The 23799-nt window shown below is 43.8% G+C and overlaps 1 protein-coding gene across 3 annotated transcripts in view; it reads left to right on the forward strand.

Annotated features, from left to right (window-relative positions):
- The first annotated feature begins 1206 nt into the window (after positions 1-1206).
- TMEM87B (transmembrane protein 87B) overlaps positions 1207-23799 on the forward strand; it is a 55508-nt gene continuing 32915 nt past the window's right edge. For 2 of the 3 annotated variants that reach the window (XM_053664549.1, XM_053664548.1), the window contains exons 1-9: positions 1207-1457; positions 4759-4819; positions 11592-11683; positions 16210-16341; positions 17207-17260; positions 18460-18550; positions 20004-20065; positions 20290-20473; positions 23416-23515. In XM_053664549.1, coding sequence (XP_053520524.1) covers positions 1326-1457; positions 4759-4819; positions 11592-11683; positions 16210-16341; positions 17207-17260; positions 18460-18550; positions 20004-20065; positions 20290-20473; positions 23416-23515 — 908 coding nt within the window. In that variant the 5' untranslated portion in view covers positions 1207-1325. Of the gene's footprint in view, positions 1458-2455; positions 2579-4758; positions 4820-11591; positions 11684-16209; positions 16342-17206; positions 17261-18459; positions 18551-20003; positions 20066-20289; positions 20474-23415; positions 23516-23799 lie in introns of those variants that run through there. The other variant, XM_053664550.1, reaches the window with a different exon arrangement.

Consider the following 23799-nt stretch of genomic DNA (forward strand, 5'->3'; position numbering starts at 1 on the left):
TTCTCCACCGCCATGTCTGTGGAATCTTCCAAATCTCCATCTTCACAGCTACTTCTGTGGTTGACATCACCAACTCTAAATTACTGCACTTTATTCTTAACTGGTAACGAAATTTTTGAAATATTCTTTAACTAGTCATTCTATTGCTCGCCTGAACAGTTTTCCTATGACAACAAAAATGACATTTCTGGTCACCTCATCAAACTTGCTTAAAAACCATGATTTCCTGTTGGATGTCCTTAGACTAAACCACTGTATTCCTAAGACCTGTAGGTTCTGGTTCTGTTTAAATATTCCCAGTTTTCCCATGTCCATCTCACACCCAAATCTAGTCATATGGAAGGTCTTGCAGTTACCCCAGGCCTTGGCACAGGCTATTCTTAACCAAAATGCCTTCAAACCCACCCCTGGCTCCCACAGGTAACTCGCCTCTAACTTCTGTAGATTCTAATGTCATTTCACGTTCTCTCTTCCCACCTGACTTACCCTTTAAATCTGTGATGGGTGTTCCTTTGACACCAGCTACTCCCGACACAGCACTGCTTGCTGGGAAAGAGGCGGAAGAACGTGCAATCTTTAGTACACATTAGACCCTCAATTACTAGCCGAAAGTGGCTAGGGTGACTGATAAGACAGCCAGGGGCTCTTGACTATAAATTGGTCCTAGTGTCCGTTAACGACAATGTTAATCCAGGGTTGTATTTTCCCTCTTGACATTATTTACATTCGATAATAAAAAGATAGTTCTCTTTGACAGCAAGACATTTATTCAGCATTCATGGCTAAAAATGCTAGACAAAGCACCCAAACCCCTGCTCTCTGAACTTTAAAGTGATAATGCAATTTTACGTGTTCTGATATTAACTATTCTGTTCAAAGCACAATGCCTTGGGTTCTGCTGACACTAACCTCAAAGTACGTTTCATGAATTTACAAAGCCATCTGTTTCCTCTAGGCTGAGAGGATCCAGATAGGGGCACGTGCAGCGGATACAAGAAAGTGAGACCCAGGGAGCAGTACTTTGACTTGGAACTCCACCCCGTACTCCCTGCTGAGAACCCCAGTGGCCCGGCGGAATCTGGGACAGGAGAGCCAGACTGCCTTCCGACCCGCCTTCACTTTTAGACCTGCCCCCGAGCCCCGCCTCGCGGCCCCCTTCCGACCCGCCCCCACCCTGGCCCCGCCCCCACACGCCCGCCCCACTTCCCACGGTCCTGTTCCTCCTCCAGCTGCCGCCCGACCCGGGCTTCCCGGACCCGAACACCCACGCCCCGGGGCGGAGCGGCACAGGTGCCGCGGCCGAGCCTAGTGGCCTCATCGTCAAGATGGCCGCCGCGCGCCGCCGCCCGCCGGCCTGGGCTCTGCTGTTGCGCGCCGCGCTCTGCCTGCTGTGCTGGGCCCCGGTGGCCGTGCGCGCCGTCCCCGAGCCTGGGCTCTGGACAATGACGGTCAGCGACGTAAGTGGTACCACTCCGCCCGGCGTCCCCGGGCAGGCTCCGTCCCGCGGGGGGCCCCTCTTCTGCCAGCCGGGGAGTGGGGGTGATGGGTCCGTCCACGCGGGGGTCAGCTGCTCCGTAGCCCTGTCAGGCCTCGTCTGCGGACGGACCCCCCTGGCCACCGTGTTCAGCGACATCCCGGACCGCTCTCCGGGCTGTTCGCAGGCCACACCGCGAGGCTACGCAGAGGAGTCCAGCTCAGTTCCGGCAGAAAGGAGAAAGCGCGCCTGCCGCTTCCGCTTTGTCTGTATATGGGAGGGGTACCCGCCAGAGCCACCCACCGGAGCCACCCAGCCCCTTCCCTATTCTTGGGGCCCAGAGTTCCGCAGTGCTAGGAGCGGAGGTGTGCGGTCCGCGCGTCTGGGGGTTAGGCTGCAGGCCGCAGTCAGTGGGAACTCCCCCTCCGGGACAGGCGTCTCAGCGCTTGTGTCCAGCGGTTACGGGATGTGATGTGGGATGGCTGGGCAAGCGCAGGAGGTAGCATTTTTGGAGAGTCTTGTTAAAACTGGACTGGAAAACGAGAGGAGGTGTTATCTCTAAATGGGATGACTCGACCAGCTCTGACGTATTTCCCACACCCATGGAAATGATGTCCAAGTTGTAAAGGCAGAAACTCATATTTTGGTGTTCTCAACCAGAAAAAGTAGTATCAGAAACTGGGCTTCCTACAACATAAAAGCTGCAGTTAAGAACGAAAGTAGCTGTCTTAAGAATCTTTACGACCCAGGGCAACCATTTCTAACAGGATCCTTGTGGGTTGGTGCCCCCTCATGTGCCGCAATGGTAGAGCCTGCACATCTCTGTTGCGTTTCTCTGATTAGTAAGAAGCAAAGCTCAGAGAACCATACTCAGCTTCTGAAGTGAAAGGACAGTGTCATTAACCTAAGGCAGTGAACAATATTGGAAGTGAATCAGCTGCATACAGATTGTTAAACGACGTGACTATATCTATCAGGATCTTTGCCAGGGATACTTGGATGGTGAAACTCCAAAGGCCGCGGAGAAAGAATGACTTTGATTCCTGCCTGAAGAAGAGACGCTTTTCCTTGGTCCCACACAATTTGTAGTCCTGTGTGACTCAGGTCAGGAGCAGTCCATAAGCCCTTCTTTGCAAAGAATAGGCTGAATATTTTTCCTATTTCAAGGTGTCAGAACCTGTTCTTCAGATCCTGAGAGTGCAGCTTCCTTTCATTCATACTATAAATCTGTTTGATGATGGTTTTGATTGTAAAGATCAGCAAATAGTTTAAGCACCTACTGTGTGCCATGCACTGTAGGTGTTGCACCTTTGCTGTTGCAAAGGTGGATTTCAGAAAACAGTTCCTTTTCTCACAAAGCCCATACTGTAGGGACAGCAGTTTCCTGAGTAGGAATCACGTACATGCTGGCATTCTTAGGATATTACATGAGCTCTAAGGAATCACCCAATCCCACTTTCTGGAGTGAGTGGCTGGCTGAGTCTTAAAAGATGAGTAGGTGTCACCTTGGTGAAGAAGGAGTGAGTAGAGCAGCAGCATTGAAAAAAAAATCGGTATTGTTTCTGCTGAGTGCTGTTATGTCAGGAGTGTTGCAGGAGACTCAGGCCACCATAAGATAAGTCTTCTGTGTCTTAGCTTAGCCTTGAACCTGATGCCAGGAGTCTAAACTGAAGGACCTGAGAGGGCTGAGATAAGTAGTATTAATGAGTGAAGTGAGCTGGGTTCAGGACTGGAGGGAGTACTAGGGGGTGCAGTGGACTAAGGTCGCATGCCCCTTATGAAAAGGGTAGCTGCCATTCAGCCTCACTGATGGATACTGTATGGCGGGCTAGGCATGAATTGCCAGGTGTACTTTTTTAAAAGTCAGAACCCATATTTGTATTATGTCAGTGAATTAAAAACTTTTTTAAAAGGGCCCCTCTTGGGCTAACCCCCCCCCCCCAAAAAAAACATTTATAAGTTGGGTTATGCCCCCAGGCCACTAGTAGCACCTTTTGGGGGTGAATGAGGGAGAGCCATTGAAGGACTGAGTAAACCGAGCTTTGAGAAAGCTCCACTGTGGTTGGTATCTAAGGATCAGATCTGGAGGCAAAGGTACCAGTTAATTTATTGCAGAAGTGGAGGCAGAACATGTTGAGCAGTGGTAGCAGGAATGGAGAGCAAGAGCTAAGTTTGGGGAGTGTTTACGAGATAAATAGACATGTCTTGGGGGGTGGGCAATGGAGGTGAGAGGTAACTGGAAGGAGCCTTGGTGACTGGATGGCTTCATCTACAGCCAAAATGGATAGTCCCAGAAGAGGTGGTGAGGAGTATGTATGGTTTAGGGAAGGCTGGTATGGAATGTGTGTTGGGAATCTCAGTGAACATGACCGTTAGGCAGTTGGGTACGTGGATCTGGCACTCAGAGGATGGATCTGGGCTGTGGGTTTTATTGTTGATCGGGGCTGGGGAGTCTGTTTATTTATAGTTATTGTTGAAACTATGTTGGGGAAGGTGGAGGGGTTTTCAGGAGAGAGCTGCCTGTTTTATTTTTCTTTCATTCCTAACCACTTGTTGATTTAACACAGTCCCTTCTCACTGCATTTTTATTCTTGGTGAGGGCAGACATCTAACAACTAACACATACATTATCCAGTTTTAGTTGTGAAAAGCGTTGTAAAGAAGAATGGGTCCTAGAGACCATATAAGGGAGGGCCTGGCCTGGTGTGGGGAATGGTGGAAGACTTCCTGAAGAAGGGACTTTGGAACTGGGCTTTGGAGGGTAAGAAGGAATTAATGAGGTGAAGAAAGAGGGACAGGGAAGGGTTTTTAAGCACATTTTTGAGTGGAAGGAATATCATGCTTTGGAGGAGCTGAAAGAAAGGTCCTGGCCCTGATGATGGAGGATGGTGCGAGCTGCAGTTTGTCACTGGTCTGCTGTAAGTGCTCAGTGTGGAAAAGGGCTGGGTGTTTCACCAGAAGTACTGTCACCTATATACCAACCGCAGGTGCACGGTGGTACACTGGCAGCAGCCCTCACCTCCCAGGTGTTGCTGGCTCCTGACTGTGACGCTGGTGGCAGGGGCATTCCAGAGCTTCCTGTCAACTGCAGGGAGGAGATACATGGGCAAGGGTTGAAACAAATGAGTGATGTGATCAGATTCATATTTTTTAAAAGTAATTACTCTGGTCATAGGAGGACAGCAAGGATTAGAACTACATGTTTTCCAGAGTAAAGCTATATTCTTGGAAACAGTAGGGAAGAAAATTTTAACATGATTTTTCTATGTTGTTTTTCATTTTAGAAATCAGGGCCTTTGATATTTAGGAAAATTATGTTTAACTCAACTGATATCAAGTTTTCTGGTAAGTCTTATAAAGTAACGATACTAATATAACACTATATTATAGATAAGTAACATGTAAATGTGTTATGAATTAATACAGTAATATCAGCATTTATAATAGTATTGTATTTTATAAGCTAGGCAGATGTTTTGTTTTTAAGCGGTTCCAACATTTTAAAGGTTTCTTTTGTTTCTGTCAAGTCTTGCTTATTTTCAAGAATAGGTTTTTCTGTCTCAGAATATGTAATATGATCATTCTTTAAAAATTATAATTGAAGTCTAATAAAATTGGCTTCAGCAAAAAAAGTATTTGACGTCTGTGAAATTTAACTCTAGATCTCAGCTTTTAAAACTAGATAAATTCCTTTTATGAGTATATGAAATGTCATAATTGCGATAAAACCTTTATGCCCCTTAAAATTTGTGAAATACATATATTTGATAATAGTCTAAATAAAAAGTCCAAGAAGCTAACATTTCCATTAGGCGTTTAGGGCTTGTGAAAGTGAAAATATTTGTGAGGGACTGTGTTGTTGTGTGAACACTGCGGTGCGAGGATTACCAAGTCACAGGTCTTGAGATTTTCAATGTTTTTAATGAGTTTAAGTTGGTTCATATTTAATGTGGTCCAACTTCCTCTTTGTGTTTCCATAACTTGACTGGGTAATTTGTTTACCAGGGTTACAGTTTTGGGCTAAGGAGGCATTTTGGGGGGGTAACGCAGAGAGGCTTCCTGGGAATCTAAAGGCATGAGCACTTTCGCTGTCACTCCACGCTCTGGTCGTTTGTTGGCTGAGTCTGCCTTACATGGGTCTCTGTTGAGGGAAGTGAGCTGGCCATCAGCTACAGAGCAGAGGTGGTTCAAAGCAGCCTGGTGATATCAGATCATCCGTGTTGATAGGAGCTGGTTAAGAGGAAATTGAAGTCCAAGATGGGTGAAGAAAAAACTTTGGCATCTGATTGCTTTAATGAATTTATGTCTCAATATCTAGACGAATAAGGTTTAAAAGACTGGTATAAAGAAGTTATATAGAGAAGAAAGTTACATGGACCAGTGAGACACAGAATTTGATTTTTAAAAAAAGTCAGTATAGCCTGGCTCAGTGGATTGAGTACCAGCCTGCAAACCAAAGGGTAGTGGGTTCAATTCCCAGTCAGGGCACATGCCTGGGTTGCGGGCCAGGTCCCCAGGAGGGGGCGTGCAACAGGCAACCACACATCAATGTTTCTATCCCCTTCTTTCTCCCTTCCTCCCTGTCTCTCTAAAAACTAAATAAAATCTTAAAAAAAAAAAAGTCCATACATAATGTCAGAGATCAGCCTAAGAGTAGACCACAGTCAAGACATCTGAAGAAAGCATGAGCAGCAGGAGTTAGGAGCAAAAGCGTTAAGACATGTGGCTAGCAGGTGTGGAAGTAGCATCTGCCTGAGCCTCCTTGTTCTGGTGCCATGCTCACCAAGCAGCCGTCTCATCACCATCGGTCATCCAGGGTGGCATGCTAACAGGAGAGAGTTAGTTCATTATTACCCATTCATTTCTTTTTTTTTTTTAGGTCTGCATTCAATCAATCTAGGTTTATTTTTTTTAATTATATTTTATTGATATGGTATTACAGTTGCCCCAGTTTTTTCCCCTTTACTCCCCTCCACCCACAGCCCCCACTCCCTCAGGCAATCCCCACACCATTGTTCACGTCCAAGGGTCATGGGTACAAGTTCTACAGCTTCTCCATTTTCTATACTGTACCTTACATCCCCATGGCTATTCTGTAACTACCTATTGGTACTTCTTAATCCCCTCACCTCTTCACTCATTTCCTCACACCCACCTCCCACCGGGCAACCATCAAAATGTTCTACGTATTCATGATTCTCTATTCTTCTTGCTTGCTTAATTTGTTTTTTAGAGTCAGTTGTTGATAAGTGTGTGTTTATTGCCATTTTATTGTTCATAGTTTTGATCCGTTCCTTTAAAATTTCATATAATAATGGTTTGATAATGATGAACTCCTTTAGTGTTTTCTTCTCTGGAAAGCTCTTTATTTGCCCTTCAATTCTACATGATATTTGCTGGGTAGAGCAGTCTTGGCTGTAGGTCCCTGCTTTTCATGACTTCGAATACTTCTTGTGAAACCCTTCTAGCCTACAAAGCTGCTTTTGGGAAATCAGCTGACAGTCTTATAGTAAGCAACTGTAGATAACCAACTGTTTTTCTCTTGCTGCTTTTAACATTCTCTGTTTAACTTTTGGCATTTTAGTTATGATGTGTCTTGGAGGGGGCCTTTTTACATCTATCTTGTTTGGGACTGTCTGTGCTTCCTGGCCTTGCATGTCTATTTCCTTCACCAAATTAGGGAAGTTTTCTTTCACTATTTTTTCAGATAGATTTCCAATTTCTTGCTCTTCTGGCACCCCTATGATGTGAATGTTGGCATGCTTGAAGTTGTTCCAGAGGCTCTTTAAACTTCCTCATTTTGGGGGGTGGGGGGATTCTTTAACCTTCTTGTTGTTGTGATTGGTTATTTTTTGCTACCTTATGTTCCAAATCATTATTTGATTCTTAGCTTCATCCACTCTACTGTTGTTTCCTTGTAAATTGTTCTGTATTTCAATTAGTGTATCCTTCATTTCTGACTGTGTCTATTTTTATACTGTTGAGGTTCTCACTAAGTTCCTAGAGCATCTTTATAACCAGTGTTTTGAATTCTGCATCTGCTAGATTGCTTACCTCCTTTTGTTTAGTTCTTTTTCTGGAGTTTTGATCTGTTCTTTCATTTGGGCCATGTTTCTTTGTCTCTTCATTTTGGCAGCCTCCCGTGTTTGTTTCTAAGTGTTAGGTAGAGCTGCTATGACTCCCTGCCTTGGTAGCATGGCCTAATGCAGTAGGTGCCCTATAGGGTCCAGTGGCACAGCCTCCCCTTTCACCCAAGCTGGGTACTTGAGGTGTGCCCTTCATGTTGCCTGAGTACACCCTCCTGTAGTTGAGACTTGCTTGCTGTTGGCAGATAATGGGAGGGAATTACCCAGGCCAGTCACCTGCAAGGACTGGCTATAACCACGGACCACCAACCTTCACCCTCTGTGGAGGGTAAGCTGTGCAGGGGCACGGTCATGGTGCTCCAGTGTAGTCTGTAGCTGTCTGCTGGATGCACCAGCTATGGGTTTTCCCTGGTGTGCAGGCCAAGGTGAACCCCCACCTATGTTCTGCCCAGGTCTACCCTGTCTGAGTTATAAAGCAATCTGAGAAGGCTGCTACTTGTGCTGGGCTAGGAGATTCCCAGCTATGGCCAAGCTGTGAATCTAGGCTGGCTGCTGTTAGTGCTGGGCCTGGGGCCACTTAGCTGTTTCTTGTTTGATAGGATTTAAGAAGTTGTGAAGCATGAGCTAAGACCAGCTATTTATATGAAAAATTGTGGTTAACAGTCTTGGTGGGCCAGTAAGTTGGGTAGGACAAACTCCCTGGGGCTATCCAGGGCAGGGCCAACAAGTGTTAGCCAGGTAGATGGAATCTCAGATATGGCTCTGTGGATCTTGGGGGGAGGGCTCAGAAAAGTGACAATGGCCTCTACTTGCATTTCTGTCTGGGAGAAAGCTGTCCCCCAGCTCCCACCTTGATGCCAGACACTTCGATTCCTCCCTGTATGCCTTTCAAGCTACTACACCAGTGGTGCTGCAGCCAGAAGGGTTGTGTACATCCATGTGTGAGTTCTTTAAGAGGAACTGCTTGGGACTCCAGAAGTTTCTTCCACTGACTCAATCCTCCCCTGGTTTTTACAGTCAGAAGTTATGAGGACTTATCTCCCTGGCACTAGAACCCTGGGCTGGGGTCCTAGTGTGGGGCTGGGACTCCTCTCTACTGAGAAATCCCTCCTGAATTTTTTCTACTGCACATGGATGTGGGACCAGCCCATTCCACATCTCCACCCCTACTACTAGTCTAGATGGATGTGGTCTCTTTATTCTGTAGTTCTCAGACTTCCATTGAACTTGATTTCTGATAGTTCTGAGTGCTGGTTGTTCTATATTTTAGTTGTAATTTTGATGTGGTTGTGTGAGGAGGCGAGCCATGTTTACCTGTGCTGCCATCTTGACCAGAAGTCACGCTTCCATTTTCAGTTACCGTTTATTTTAAGGGAGCAGTTGGATGTTCTAGTTTATACATCTGCTTTGGTGGTGTGGTGAAGGCCTGAGTCTCAGTATTTTCACAGAGTCCATTTTAGTGCCTGCAAGCTAAGAATTGGGTTGTTTGGTATGTGGCCGTATTGTTTGGCGGATCAGACTTCTGACTTTCTTTTAGGTGACCACTCATTTGCTGTCTCATTTAAGATACCGTCATATAGAGCTACTGTTGAACATTTCTCAATGTAATTATATTAACAATAAAAGAAATATGCTATATAGTCATTCAATATATACAGAAAAGTATTAGGAAAAACTTAATACTCATTCATGATAAAAACTTTCAAAAAACTAGAAAAACTCCCTCAGTCTGATAAAGGGCGTTTTTCCGAGATTGATCTATGAATTCAGTTAATTCCAATCACAGTTGCCTTTTATGTAGAAATTGACTAGGTTTTCTAAAATTTATATGTAGGTACAAAGGGCCTAGAGTAACCAAAACAATTTCGAAAAAGGGCAAAGGTGAAAGAATTTCACTATCTGGTGTCTCAAAAGTTACATAAAGCTACAGTGATAATAACAGTGTGGTACTGGCATAAGGATAGACATACAGAACAAGGAATCAGAGTAGAGTGCCTAGAAATAAACCCACATGCATAAGCTCAGTTGCTTTCAACAAAAGTGCAAAGGTAATTCATGGAGAAAGGGCAGTCTTTTCAACAAATGATGCCAGAACAACTGGATATCCACACTGAGAACATCTCAACTCGGACCAGGGATCGAGGACTTAGACCGTCTGTCTCCATCTCCGCCCTCCCCCGCCGGGCCCCGTTTACATATATGTCAGACTGCTGATGCTGTCTCAGGTCATGGAGGCCCTGTTAATTTTTTCAGTCTCTTTTCTTTCCATGCTTCCTTTTGGACACTTTTATTGCATTGTCTACAAGTTCAGTGATCCTTTTCTTCTGCAGTATCTAATACGATGTTGATCTCCTGCAATGAACTTTTTATTTCAGATATTATAGTTTTTGATCTCCAGAAGTTCGGTTCTTTTTTTAAAATACCTATTTCTCTTATCAGTATTTTTATATTTTTCTTTACATATTTGAACATATGGAACATATTTATAATAGCTATTTTTACATGTTTTTCTTCTAATTCTGTCATTTTGTCACTTCCATCATCTTTGTCATACTGATTAATTCATATCATGGTTATAAGTCAAATAGTCCTTTTTATATCTAGTGTCTTTGTTTGGATATTGGATTATGTGAATTTCACATTCTTGAATGTTATGATGTTGCATTTCTTTAACAACTTTGTTCTGGTAGACAGTTAACTTTCTTTTGAGTCAGTTCAATCCTTTCCAATTATGTTTTAAATTCTTTTAGGATGGATCTGGAGTAGCCTTTACTCCAGGGCTGACTTACCTCCACTGTCAGGTATCACCCTTCCATGTCTCTCCCCAGGGCTTGGTGTATTCAGTGAGGCCCCTGAACTACTCACAATTGTTGGGCTTCTCCCTGTGTGTGGGCAGGCTCCTGTGCAGCCAGACATTCAATGGGCTATCTGTGCAGAGTTCTTTTACTTTTTCTCCATGTAGCTCCCCACTTTTGAGTGCTGTGCCTTTGAAATTCTACCAATCACAGCCTTTGGAAGTTAGTTCCTGGACTCAGTTTGAGTTCCCTTTGGTTACCTTCATAATGGCTCACAATGGCCCTTACCTCCTAGTGTTTGTGACTTCGTGTGGTCCTCTACATTATTATATCAAGGTTGGTCTGACCAGTGGAGTATGGCAGAAGTAGTGCTATGTCACTTAAGATGCTGGGTCATGGAAGATGCTGTGGCTTCTTTGCCCTCTCTCTGATGACTTGCTGCCATGTTGTGACAGCACTTTAAAAAGAGTTTTGTCTTATTCTGGACTTAATTCTCTTCAGTCTCTGTAATGTTGTTACTCTCTTACCTGAAACATTTGGTGGTCCTTTGTAATATTAAAAAAAAAAAGGAAAACTCCCAGCAGAGCATAATAGCCCTTATGAATTTTTCTCCAGCTTTCCCTCTCTGGGTTCTAAGCACAGCACGCTATTTTCAGACAGGTGTACTCGTGCCAGGCACTCACTTACCTCGAGCATTTGCGTGTACTCTTCCCCCCTTTCTCCTCACCTGGCTAACTCTTGCTCCTTCTTCAGTTGTGGGCCTCCTCCTGCAGCACACCTGGCAGCGCCCCAGGCTTCATGCTGGGGCCTGTTGAGTAACCGTCCATTCCCCTGATACCTCTTATGTAAAGGACAGAAACTGTTCTCGATTCCCATTGTGTTCCTTCTTGGCATACAAGGGGTGCTTGCTCAGTATGTTTTGAATGAGTAAGTCAGTGAAGAGAACATTTTAGACTGAGGTAAGCAGTGTCAACATGTCTGGCCACTCGGTTGATTTCTGACATTGGACTTTACATATAGATGAAATAGATAGTAGTATAGCAACTTTTGGTTAACTGATCATTTAATTTGATGAATTTACCTGTCTCATTTTTCAGTGACTTTTGGAGAAATTAAGTATGTTTTACTTATTGTTTTATTGAAGTAGCCTATTGTAAATGACGTTCTTGAAACCTGAAGTTTATATTGGAGTATGTATATTATTACTGAAAATTGAGACTTTCTTTTCCTAAACAGTTAAGTCATTCCATTGTTCCGGGCCTGTGAAGTTTACCATAGAGTGGCATTTGAAGCACTATACCTGTCAAAATGAATATTCTCAGCTGGATGTAAGTAAAACACAGTTTTTTAAAAAGTTACATTTATTGGCCCTGGGCTGGAGGCTTTGTTGGTTAGAGCATCATCCGATTCTCCGAGGTTGCAGTTTTAATCCCTGGTCAGGGCACACACAAACATCAGTCAATGAATGCATAAATAAACAGAACAACAAGTGGATGTTTCTTTCCTTCCCCTCCCCCTCTCCCTCTTCCTTCCCTTCTACTCTCTCTAAAAATCAATAAAACATTAAAAGTAAATAAATAAAAAGTTATATTTATTGTGGTAATTTGGTTAATAACATTATGTAAATTTCAGGTATACAACATTATAATTTGATATCTGTGTGCTCTGTAGCGTGTTCATCACCCGAAGTCTAGTCTCCTTCCGTCACCATATATTTGATGCCCTTTACCCAGTTTGCCTCTTCTCCGACCCTCCTTGCCCTCTGGTAACAGTACCTCTGGTACTGTTGTCTTTGAGTGTGTTTTTGTTTGTTTTGTTAGTTCATTTGTTGCTTTTTCTTACTTATTTCAAGTGTGAGTGAAATCATGCAGTTTTTGGTCTTACTTATTTTACTTAGCATAATACTGTCAAGAGCCATCTGTGTTATCACAAATGGCAGTGTTTCATTCTTTCATATGGCTGAGTAATATTGCATTGTGTGTATGTGCCACATCTTCTTTATCAAATCTTTCGTTGAAAGACACTGGGTTGTTTTCATATCATGGCTAATATGAATAATGGTGTAGTGAACACAGGGGTGCATATATCTTTATGAATTAGTGTTTTTATATTTTTTGTATAAATTACCTAGAAGAGGAATTGCTGGGTCATACTGTAGCTCTATTCTTAATTTTTTGCAGAACCTCCATATTCTTTCCCACAGTGGCTGCTCAATTTAATTGTACCAACAGTGCATGAATGTTCTCTTTTCTCCACGGACTTGCCAACACTTGTTGTTTCTTGACTTATTGATGATAGCCATTCTGATAGGTGTGAGATGATAGCTCATTAACACAAATTTTTAATGTTTGTATATGAAGCTATGAAAGAAAATTATGGGTATAAAAATTTATTAGTTCATCTGGTGTAGTCTTAAAAGTGCCACAAACTTATTTTGGGCCTTACATAATACATGCTTTAATCCTATCAAAGTATGTGCTTTCTGAGAAGAATACAAATCTTTTTTTTGAAGACATCTTTAAAAAATTTTTATATTTAAAGCCCTAGCTGGTGTAGCTCAGTAGATTGAACTCGGGCCTGCGGACCAAACAACTGCAGTTTGATTCCCAGCCAGGGCACATGCCTGGGTTGCAGGACAGTTCCCAGCATGGGACATACAAGAGGCAACCACACACTGATGTTTGTCTTCCTCTTTCCTTCCCTTCCCCTCTAAAGATAAATAAATGAAATCTTTAAAAAATGTTTATATTGATTTTAGAGAAAGAGAGAGGGAGGGGGAGAGAGAGAAACATTGATTTGTTATTCCATTTATTTATTCCTTCATTGGTTGATTCTCTGTGGGGGGGGGTTCCGCCCTCAGGGACCTCCCCACACTTCTCCACCCCACCCCACCCCCACCCTGGATGAGAATAAGTCTACCAAAGATGAGAATAAGTGTACCAAGACATGATCTGCTTGGGGAGGAAAGGTGGCCAGGCCAGTCTCTCAAAGGAGAAGGGCCAAGAGCCTTTTCCTCAATGGGCTTTTATTGGGATCAATTTGCACAGGAATACAGGTAAAGCTCATCAGTCATTGTCAGGCAGTAAGGATTAAACAATAGATAACATACCAAGAACTACGAGGGCGTATTCTGAGTCAGGGTCAGTTAGCTAAAGGGCTATAAAACTTTGGGAAACAAACTCATTTCCTGCTCGAACTCTTATTTAATTGAGAGTATTCTTAGCAAAGCAGGTTTCACAGGATTTTATGCATTCTTTCTTAGGCCCTGGGGAACCCGCCCTTTCCAGCACAGGGCTGCACCGCCCTCTGTTATTGTTTCAGGCTTAAGTCAGGCAGGGGAAGTAAGGCAGTCAAGAGATTAGGAGACTTCTTGCAGACAGAATGAGGACTCAGGGTATGTCAAAGCCGAGGGGTGAGGGTCCATCACCCTTTTTTTCTAGAGTCCGCTCAAGTCCTTCCTTAGGGGCCCCTTCATGACCGTGCCTGTCTTAGGTCATCCCTCCCTTGAGGAATGTTACCCATCATTGGCTAACCGGTCAGGCTCAGGGCCAAGCAAGGTGAAATAAAGGGGGCAGAGGCAGCACCCCTGCCATAGAGATAAGCTTTGTCTCCTTAGTGGCTTAAGGTCCCAAGGTCGCTCACTCAGCCTTAGCCAGGGGCGGGTTACAGTTTCTGAAACCAGGCAGGGTGGTTCCCAACATGATTCTTATGTGTGCCCTGATCAGAGATCGAACATACAACCTTGACATACCAACCAGGGCCAGAATACAAATCTTTCAGTTCCCTTGTATTTTATGAAAAATGATAGTAAATGTTTATTAAATCAGACATGTAGGAACCATTGATAAAAGGACTGTGGGTCACCTACAAACCAAAATAAACTTAATTTAGGAAAGAAACATAAGTTTCACCTTATTTTAAAAGTCAGTAACATGACACGTAGAACTTATGTAAGTATGGGTAGATTTAGTATGAGCAGGTCTCAGAAAGAGGTGAGGAAGGGAAGGACCTATCAGGGAATGTGGGGTGGGGGGATTGCGGGGGTGGAGAAGAGGCCAGGAGCAGTGAGAGAGAGGCAGAGAGGCAGCCCAGGTTGGTCCTGCCCCCGGCCCGGCAGTATTGCTCAGGGATGAGTGTTTCCACCCCAGTATTTCTCCCAGTGCTGCTCCCCATGGTTCCTTCTCGGCTGGTCTGGGTCTGTTGGCTTGTAGTTTGAATAATGTGTGGATCTCCATACTTTTATTTCTATTATCTTTTCATTTGGGGTGAAAGAGATCATTTTCCTTGAATACTGCCTTTTTTACTTTATTCCCAAATATTTTACCCCTTCACACTAAATACTTCAGTGTGTATAAGGTATTTTCTAAGAACAACAATATTCACTTAGATTACACGGCATAGTGATCAAATTCAGGACATTTAGCATTGATAACCACACTATTACCTAATAAATAGACCTTATTAAAATTTTGCCCTGGCTGGCATAGCTCAGTGGATTGAGCGTGGGCCTGCGAACCACACGATTGCGGTTTGATTCCCAGTCAGGGCACATGCCTGGGTTGCAGGCCAGTTCCCGGCAGGGGACTCATGAGAGGCAACCACACATTGATGTTTCTCTCACTCTCTCCTTCCCTTCCTCTCTAAAGATAAATAAATAAGATCTTTAAAAAAATGCTGCCAGTATCCCAATGACATCGCATTTAAAGGGGTTTTTCTTTTTTCCTTTTCTTTTTTTTCCTGGTACAGGGACCAATCTAGGAAGACATTGCATTTCTGTGGCTTTTGTTTTTTTGGTCTTTCATGATATTACATTGATATATTCGAAGTGTACAAGCCACTTATTTTTACAAAATGTCCCTCAATTTGAGTATTTCTGATGTTTTCTCATGATTAGATTCAGGTTATATTTTGAGCGGACATACCAAAAAATCCAGGTTTATCCCATTTTTGGTCTGTTGGTTAGGGAAGTTTCTGCCAGTTTCCTCCACTGTAAAGTGACTACTTTTCTCTTCGTTATTAAAGTAATTTGGGAAAAAAATACTTTGTATTTACATGTAAATATGTATTCTGTTCCTCATCAGTCCTTGTTTTCACATCCTCTGATTTTTCTCCAGTTAGTACACTGATGTTTGCTACATGGCGATTTTCTGATCTGTGTTTTCTCCTGTATTTGTTGGCATTCTGCTATGAGAATACGCTCTCTCTTTTCTTCTATCTTACCTTGCAGTCAGTCAGTCATCAGTGTGGACTCACTGGTTTTTACTTAGTTGTGGATTATAGTCTATTACTGTTTTTACTTATTTTGCTCAAGTTGTCCCATATTGGGCCAGCAGAAGCCCACCTGCCCTTTTTTGATGGCTGGGCGTTGCCATTAGGTTTTATTCCTGCATCTAGGCAGGAAGAGCCCCAGGTCCTCATGTGTGAACGAATGCGTCCCCAGCCCTCAGTTGTGTTTGCACATTTGCTCTGTGTTGCCAAGTGTCTGGTTTGTCTTTCCTCCTCGTTAAATGCTTTCTTTCCCTCTAAGGTCATTTATACTTGGTATAAGATGGAATTAGCCCCAAGACAAAACAAAGTGTGGGGCATATTTCAAAACACCTTAAACACTTTCTTACTGTAAGATTATGGTTGTATTATGTATTACTATTGCTGAGCACATTGGAATGACTAAAATGTTACGGTTTCTCAATTTTACTTAAAATTATATTCATACCTTTTTTTTCCTGTATCTTGCTCTGCATATTTTCAGGTGTTCCAAACTGAATAAATGTTAGGTGTTATTTAGATATTAAAGTTTATTTATCTTCTTGGATAAGTATGGAAATACATTATAACAAAACTTTACATTGGGTAGGAGCTGTCACAAAAGCATGAAAATGTCGGTGAAGACTTTTGTGGTAGTTATTTCAAGAACGTCGAGTGTTGGACCACAAAAAATGAAAACTTAGATTGCAACAGTAACCTACAGGTGTTTCCCTCAGTATACGTGAGTATCTTGTCTTGCTGTGTTAAAGCAGAATTTATTTTAATCCTGGTGCATACAAGTATCAGCTTAAATTTTGTTTCACCAGGCTTTTCATTAAGGCACATAATTTGTTAGTTTTTAGACTTAAATCCCTCCGAATGTCATAGTGCACAAGGAGTAGGGTGTCGGCACCATCGTCCCCTTTCTCCGTGCCCCTCCGTAGCCGTGTCCCTCCGTAGCCGTGTCCCTTCACTGACCTGTGGTCAGTTCACTTCTCGTTCTCAGCTCCATCGCTCTGCCAGCGCAGCGCGAGTCAGAGTCAGGGTTACCAGGACCGCGACGTTCACTCGGTGGTCTGCTGCTCCTAGCACGGTCTGTCAGCACTTAGCTCTTGGGAACGCCCTCTCCTGCTGTGCACTTGCTCCCTCCCAGTGGGGAAGGTCAGATTCTAAAGTGTCACCAGCATTCATTCCTGAGTGGTGGGTCTGTGGGTCATTTTCACTAATTTTCTGTTCTATAAATTCTGCAATGAAAATATGTCTGTGGTGAACATTTTAAAGGGATTACTTAAAAATTTGTGATATGTAATGAACATGTAGCAAAGTGTGCATATCCCAAGTATGTGGCTTGATGAATATTTTAGCGCCTGGGGCTCCCTTTAGTTCCTGGTACCCTCCCCCACAACCATAGCTGCTCTCCTGATTAAGGAAGTAATTTTTCCAAAGCAGGATTTTGTTACTCATGTTTGGGCTACTGTGAAATTTGTTCTCTGATGTTCAGCTTTCAAATTTTTACTTTTTTCATAACACGTTTTTTCTTAATTGTTAAAATTATCCCCATAGAAATGCAGTAATATTAAATCCAACTAATTTATTCTTTTTTCTAGAATAAAGAACTAGTTACAAATATCAGAAATGTTTCAAACCAGGAAGAATCAATGGTAAGTCATTTTATTTGTCTTTAAATCAAATATATATAAGCTATGGTAAGACTGAAAAGAATCTGCTACTTGGAGAGTGAGATAAAGCAGGGTTATTAGTATTGGGAAATAGAAAAGAGCCTTTATTTAAAACAATAAATATGTTTATATGAATTTTGCATAGACTTATTTCTGTCTTTGTTTAAAATCTCTTTAAGGGTATAATTTAAGGTTAACTTATATGCTGCCTTTTCTTTCACAAAATAAAATTTGCTTTCAAATGCTCAAGGTAACATAGCAGCGGACTGGTGTGTATCGTCATTAAGGATATAAAGAAATAGGTAGAAACCATGAATGTAGCACGGAGGGAGAGAAAATTTGGTGTTTGGGGGAATTACTAAAAGTCAGAAAACCTGGAGGCCAAGAAGGTTTGAAGGACCTGTGTGTAGGGACACGGCAAACAGACTTAGGAGAGTGTAATGTTTGCTTTCGTACTGCGACTTCACGTTTCTCGTTGTCTTTCACCATCTTAAGAGAGCCGGATGGTAGAAAGGCATTCCTGCAGGGGGGTGAGGGGGACACACACTCTGCACAAACTGTCACAGGTGGGGGAGGATGAAGTAAAAGGGAAAAACAGGACATATTCAGCAAGAAGGAATGTGAGAAGTTTGGTCCAGTCACGTGGGTCATTGAAGGGGTCACAGACATTACAGCAGCAGTTAGTCACTAGTGGGACTGCTAGTACCTTAGTACCTTGAAGGGTTTAAATAATTTAGCCTAGACACAGAATATGAGTCATTCCTCACAATGTTGTCTGACTTCTTCCTCCCACAGTTAAGTTTAAAAAACACACACTGAAAACTGAATGCTTTATGATATTTGGGTAAAATATGGGAAGAGAAAGTATTTGAGTGGTGGTGTTAAATAAAACACAGAATGGTAACATTAAGGGAAAATCTGTAGAAATATAAGAAATAGAAAACATTGAAGAGTGGAAAAGGCTGTTTTCCTCCTCCATCCCTTCGGGTCTGGAAAGATGATGGTAAAAAATGGCAGGGAGAGGACCTTCCCTCTACCTACCATTCCTTTCCTCTGTGTTATCTGTGCTTTTAAAGAATAACCCAATTTACTTATTAAAAGTTATTTAAAAATATGGTAAGCAAGGATTTATCTCTGTCTTATATAGCAATTAAATAACAAAGGGTTTTTTTCATGCCCAGGATGTTGTTGCAAGAACACAGAGGGATGGGTTTCATCTCCTTATCGTTTCATTTAAAACAGAAGAAACCAATGCAAACTGGAATTTGAATGGTACGGTTAAAGTGCATGCATGTTTTTTGTCTGCTTTTACTGTATTTTTGTCTTGACTCAAATCTCCATTCTCTGTTAAAAACATATCACTCAAAAATGCATTTCTGTTCATCACAAAAGTGAATATATTTGGGGGACTTACAACTTTATACTTAGGTATCTTAAGTTCAATGGAAAAGTTTCAGGCTTCATAGTGGGATAGAAAAGTCTTCATCCTTCCAGATTTTAGAAAAAGGCAAAGGGGCAGGCAAGATCTTAATTGTTTATGAAGTAGATTATATTCTGTTTCTTGAAATTGGCCATCATCAGGGTTTTAAAATTGTTATTCTTTAAGTTTTTTTTACCATTATTTTATGAAATATTAAAGGGCCTTATTTAAGAAAAAGATTTAAAAAAACAAATAAAATTTTTTTAAATCATCAGTTTACAGCTTAGGCGGAGAAGTGGCAGGGCTGGGAACTGGCTTCTGTGGTCTGTGAGCTCCCCAGCCCCCACAGGGTCGCCCCTCTGTGGCTCAGGAAGCCGCAGTCCTCAGTGCCCAGGGCAAGAGCATCCTCGCTATAAGCAGTTCCGAGGGAATAAATGCCTCCCTTGCCCTAGAATTGCTTTGGCTGTCATTTTCCAGAGCAGGCATCTGCTGGGCTGACAGTAGCCAACAGCATGTGAGGGTTCTGAGGATTTGAATTCTGCTCTGGTCCATCCACTGGGGACATGGGGGAAGCCAGGCTCTGCCTCTGAGAGGCACCCAGTCTGGGGGAGGGCGCAGAAAGTAGTGGGGTGAACAGGCGTCACTGCAGAGAGGCAGAGAGCTGGTGTCCTGTGGGGGAAGCTGGTGGAGGTGGCCGATCTGGAGGCATGTGAAGTAGGGCTGCCTTCTGGAGGTGATATGTGGGCCAGGCCATGTCACATGCAGGGAGCAGGGACTTTGATGCCATTCTGCTACCTCACTGCAGCCCCCTTCCATCCAGGTGGCATGCCCTTTTCCAATACTGGCAGGCAGGACTGAGCCCCTGAAATGGAAACAGTTACTAAGCAAGTTCTGCACTATTCTGGACACTCTTGTTTATTATCACTTTCTTAGATAAGAACCCAGATTAGATATTTGAGGTCAGTCATTTACACCAAATACATGAAGGGAAACAGAGTCCTCAGGAGGTTGGTGGCTCAGCAGCGGTCAGACTGTGGCCAGTGCGAGTCTGCTCTCTGCATGAAGTGAGATTTGGCCCAGGTTTTACAACCAAGTGTGTACCAGTGAAGGTATCTTGATGGGATCATATAATCAGACAACTCTAACTATCCAGTATCTGTGTGCGCTAGGTAAAAATTCAGCATTCGTTAGCTTGGATTGTATTCTGGGAGCCTTCTGTGAAATGAGCTTATGTTTAAAACCTAAGAGGAAGCTGATTGTGAATTTAACTCTTTACTTTCTTTATCCTACCCTCACTTTCATCAGTTTCTGTTTCAATGATGGGACCCAAAGGATATCTCTCTGCATCAGATTGGCCTCTCATGATTGTGAGTATATTTCATCATTTTCTAAAAGTGAATTTTGTATCCTAATTGGAAAATTAAAAATTCTAAGAGTTCAGTGATGATCATCCCTCAGTAGCTAGTGTCCTGATACAACTCTCTATTTTCAAAGTCACTGGAAAATAAAGGATTGACAGTTGAATGTAGAAATGTTGATTTTTCAAGTGATAAAAAGGCTTAACTGATTAAAATTGCTTCCCTCCCTACAGTTTTACATGGTGATGTGCATTGTCTATATTTTTTATGGTGTGCTCTGGCTGATGTGGTCTGCCCGTTATTGGAAGGATATATTAAGAATCCAGTTCTGGATTGCAGCTGTCATTTTCTTGGGAATGCTTGAAAAAGCAGTTTTTTATGCTGAATACCAAAACATCAACAGCACTGGGCTGTCGAGTAAGTTGTGACTTTCTCCACAAACACAGTGTGATCCGCGGGTCCTCAGGGTTGGAGCCGAGCTGTGGGTGGAGAGGAAGGAGGCCATGGAGAGACTGTCAAGGTGGAACTCTGTCCAGGGCCAGCACGTGTGTCTTCTTCATTGTTCGTTTTTCTTCTCACTGACCTTCCCTCGCTTTCCTCCTGTGGAGAAAAAATCCCGTTCACTGAGGTTCAGCTACTGCGACTGGGTTAAAACAACACGAAGGCTGGATGGGGAGCTTTAGGTGCATCCAGTTTTGTCGTAGATGCTTTCCTGTTTTTTTTTCCCTACCCTCTTCTCCTTTCCTCTCCAAAAAAGAAAATTCGCCCACAGGGAGTAAGGTTGGTGGTGCCCGCGGCCTTTCATTGTCCCGCCTCCTCCCACTCGCAGGCCTTCGTGTGACATTGATGTGTGATTAGCAGGGAAGGGGTGTGGTTGGGCATCTGCACTCTGTGCCCGGGCTTCTGGAAGGTAGATGTCAAGAAGTTAGAGAAGTCAGTTAATTCAGCCACTGAACCTGAAAAGGGAGAGAGCCCAGAAGGGCTCAATGTGCCTAAGAGTGTGCTTCTGAGGGGCCAGTTACAAGGAGCTCGGCCCAAACTGTCAAAGGGTGAGCTTGTGTCTGCTGGAGTATTTTTAAAAATACTCTAGGGAAGAAAAGTGAGTTGAAATCCAGATGAAACAAATTTGGCATAATGCTGATAATTACTGAAGCCGAGTGATGGTACATGGGATTTCGTTTACCACCTTCTCTGTGCTGGGGAATGTTTTCATTTTCCCAAATAAAAAGTTTAAAAGGACTCGTACAAAAGAATAAAGAAAGGACAAGGATCCAGTGAATGTGAAGTGAGAGGTGAACGCATGAGAACAGAATGGGAATACATGAGAGGTGTTACTATTCTACAAGGAGTTTTACTGACTTTTTTGGGTTTGTGCTGTAACCAAATAAGGAAGGCAAGATGGGGCTGCCGCTGGTGGCGGGGGTCGAAGTGCCCTCAAATGCCGGAGGGGCAGCTCAGCCCCTCTGCTGTTGGAGGTGGCCTCTTATGTGAGAGGGTCAAGGGTGGTGTGGACTCCGGCAAGGGCAGCCAAAGCCTGTGATCTGTCCTCAGGAACTTTAAGCCCTCGGTCTGGGATGACCCCAACAGGGCTCAGGGACAGACCCCAGACTGCTGTCTGTGTTCCTGTGGAAGAGGAGAGGTGCCAGGAGACTGGGCAGGGGCTACTGTGTGATTTTCCCATGTGGGGATTTGTCACCTCAGGCTCTCTTGCTCAGCATTGTTCCTGGAAGGAGAGACTTTAAAGGGATGGGAGCGGTGATTGTGAAGACCCAAGGGGAGCACATTAAGAATATATCAGGTTGACTTCCTTCTGTCGTGCCCTAGATTGGTCATGAGAAAGTGTAGTAAGGCACGTCTGTCTGTACCTCTTCAAGGTGGAGACGAGGTAGAGAAAGTGAACTGAGACAAGAGAAATGAGGTGGGTTCACATCTGCTTTCTGGATGCTTTCTGATTCTCCCCATCTTCACTGCCAGCACGCCTGTCTTCCCGGATTTCTGGAGTGGCCCCTGGGTGTTTCCTCGCCTGCAGCCAGCTCCTGTCTAAGCCATTAACTACAGCAATCCTGCACTTACAAAGTAAAACAAAGCTATCCATTTTATTTCAAGGGTCTGAAAACTCTGCCATATAGTAAATATTGTAGACTTTGCAGGCCACACACCCTCTGTTGCTGCTGATCAGCTCTGCCCTCGTAACATGAAAGCAGCTGCAAACAAGTGGACATGGCTGTGTTTCATTTACAGAAACATGCATGGGGCAGACTGGGACATGGGCTGTGGTTTGTCAGTTCCATTTTACACCCTTTACTATCTCTGACTGCCCAAAACCCTCAGCTTCAAGTCTAGACTCAGACCGTGGCCCACACACCCATGTGATTGCACCTCCTCTGTCCCAGCCTCTTCTCTTAGCACCCCACTTCCAGCGCCGCTGCAGACGTGTGCATTTCCCTCCACTTCTTGGAGCACGTTTTGTTTTTACTCTTGTCTTCTCCATGCTCTCCCATATGCCACTTATTTCTGCTTGCCCCTGTCTTCCCCCAGGTAGTTCACTCTTGTTTTGCCTTCAGATCCTGATTTAGATGTCACTGCCTCTGAAAAACTTATTTGGACCCTCATGTACCTCTCACGTGTGGAGTAGGTTGGCTTTCTTCACAGTTGTGGGCGAGACTTTGTTAGCTCTGTCACTTACCAGGCTGGGTTTCATCTGTTAACCAGAGCACAGGCTCCAGGAGGCAGGGACCATAATGTCTCCATTACTGTTATAGCCACACTGCAGGAGCACAAAGGAATAAATGATGGCGATATGCAGAGAAAAGACTCTAGGGGACACTGTGGGCAGGTGTTTATAGAACAAGAAGAGGGATGTTATTCTTTGTCATCTCGAGGGGAAAGACTGAATAGGGAGGGAAGTTCAGGTAGACAGATTTCATGCCAGTACAAGAAAGCTGTGCCCTGCAGAGCTGATGAGATACGGAGTGGCCCTGACCAGATGGCTCAGTTGGTTGGAGCATTGTCCCATACACCAAAAGGTTCCGGGTTCGATTCCTGTTGGGGCACATAGCTAGGTTGTGGGTTTAATCCCCTACTGGGCAGATACGGGAGGCAACCAGTCGACGTTTCTCTCTCTCTCCCTCCTGCCCCTCCTCCTCCCCCTTTCTTCTGTCTCTAAAATCAGTAAACATGTCCTTGGGTGAGGATTAAAAAAAGAAAAATGGAGTGAATTCTTTAGCAGGTTATGAATCCCTTTCACCGAGGTTTCCAACGTCGGTTGTATTAGATGCCTTGGAAATTAAATGTGGCCAGTCTGCCTGAGGTCAGGTGTCGTACACAGTGAGCTGGTTTCTTTCTTTCTTTCTCCTCAGCCCAAGGGTTGTTGATATTTGCCGAGCTGATATCTGCGGTCAAGAGGACGCTGGCCCGCCTCCTGGTGATCATCACGAGCCTGGGGTACGGCATCGTGAAGTAAGTCCCACCCTCCCCGTCGGGACCCGCGAGGCGGGGCGCTGCTCAGCAGCATTACACAGACGCCGCGGAAAGTATCCGTGGAACCGTTCCGACAGGGTCTCCACACACTGACCATTCAGTACCGTCCTCAGCTTTTTACAGTTCCATGAATAAGCACTGGCTTCTTCCCAACCCTCTCAAGCGGGTCTTTCCTCTCACCCCGTGAGTCATGGGGCCTGAATACGAAAGAGTTTATCCTCTTTAGACCATTATTCCTTCTAAAACCCGCAGACTCCTAGAGC

This window comes from Artibeus jamaicensis, unplaced genomic scaffold, assembly GCF_021234435.1.
Source record: "Artibeus jamaicensis isolate MK-2021 breed Jamaican fruit bat unplaced genomic scaffold, CSHL_Jam_final contig_384, whole genome shotgun sequence".
In the NCBI taxonomy this organism is placed as follows: Eukaryota; Metazoa; Chordata; class Mammalia; order Chiroptera; family Phyllostomidae; genus Artibeus; species Artibeus jamaicensis.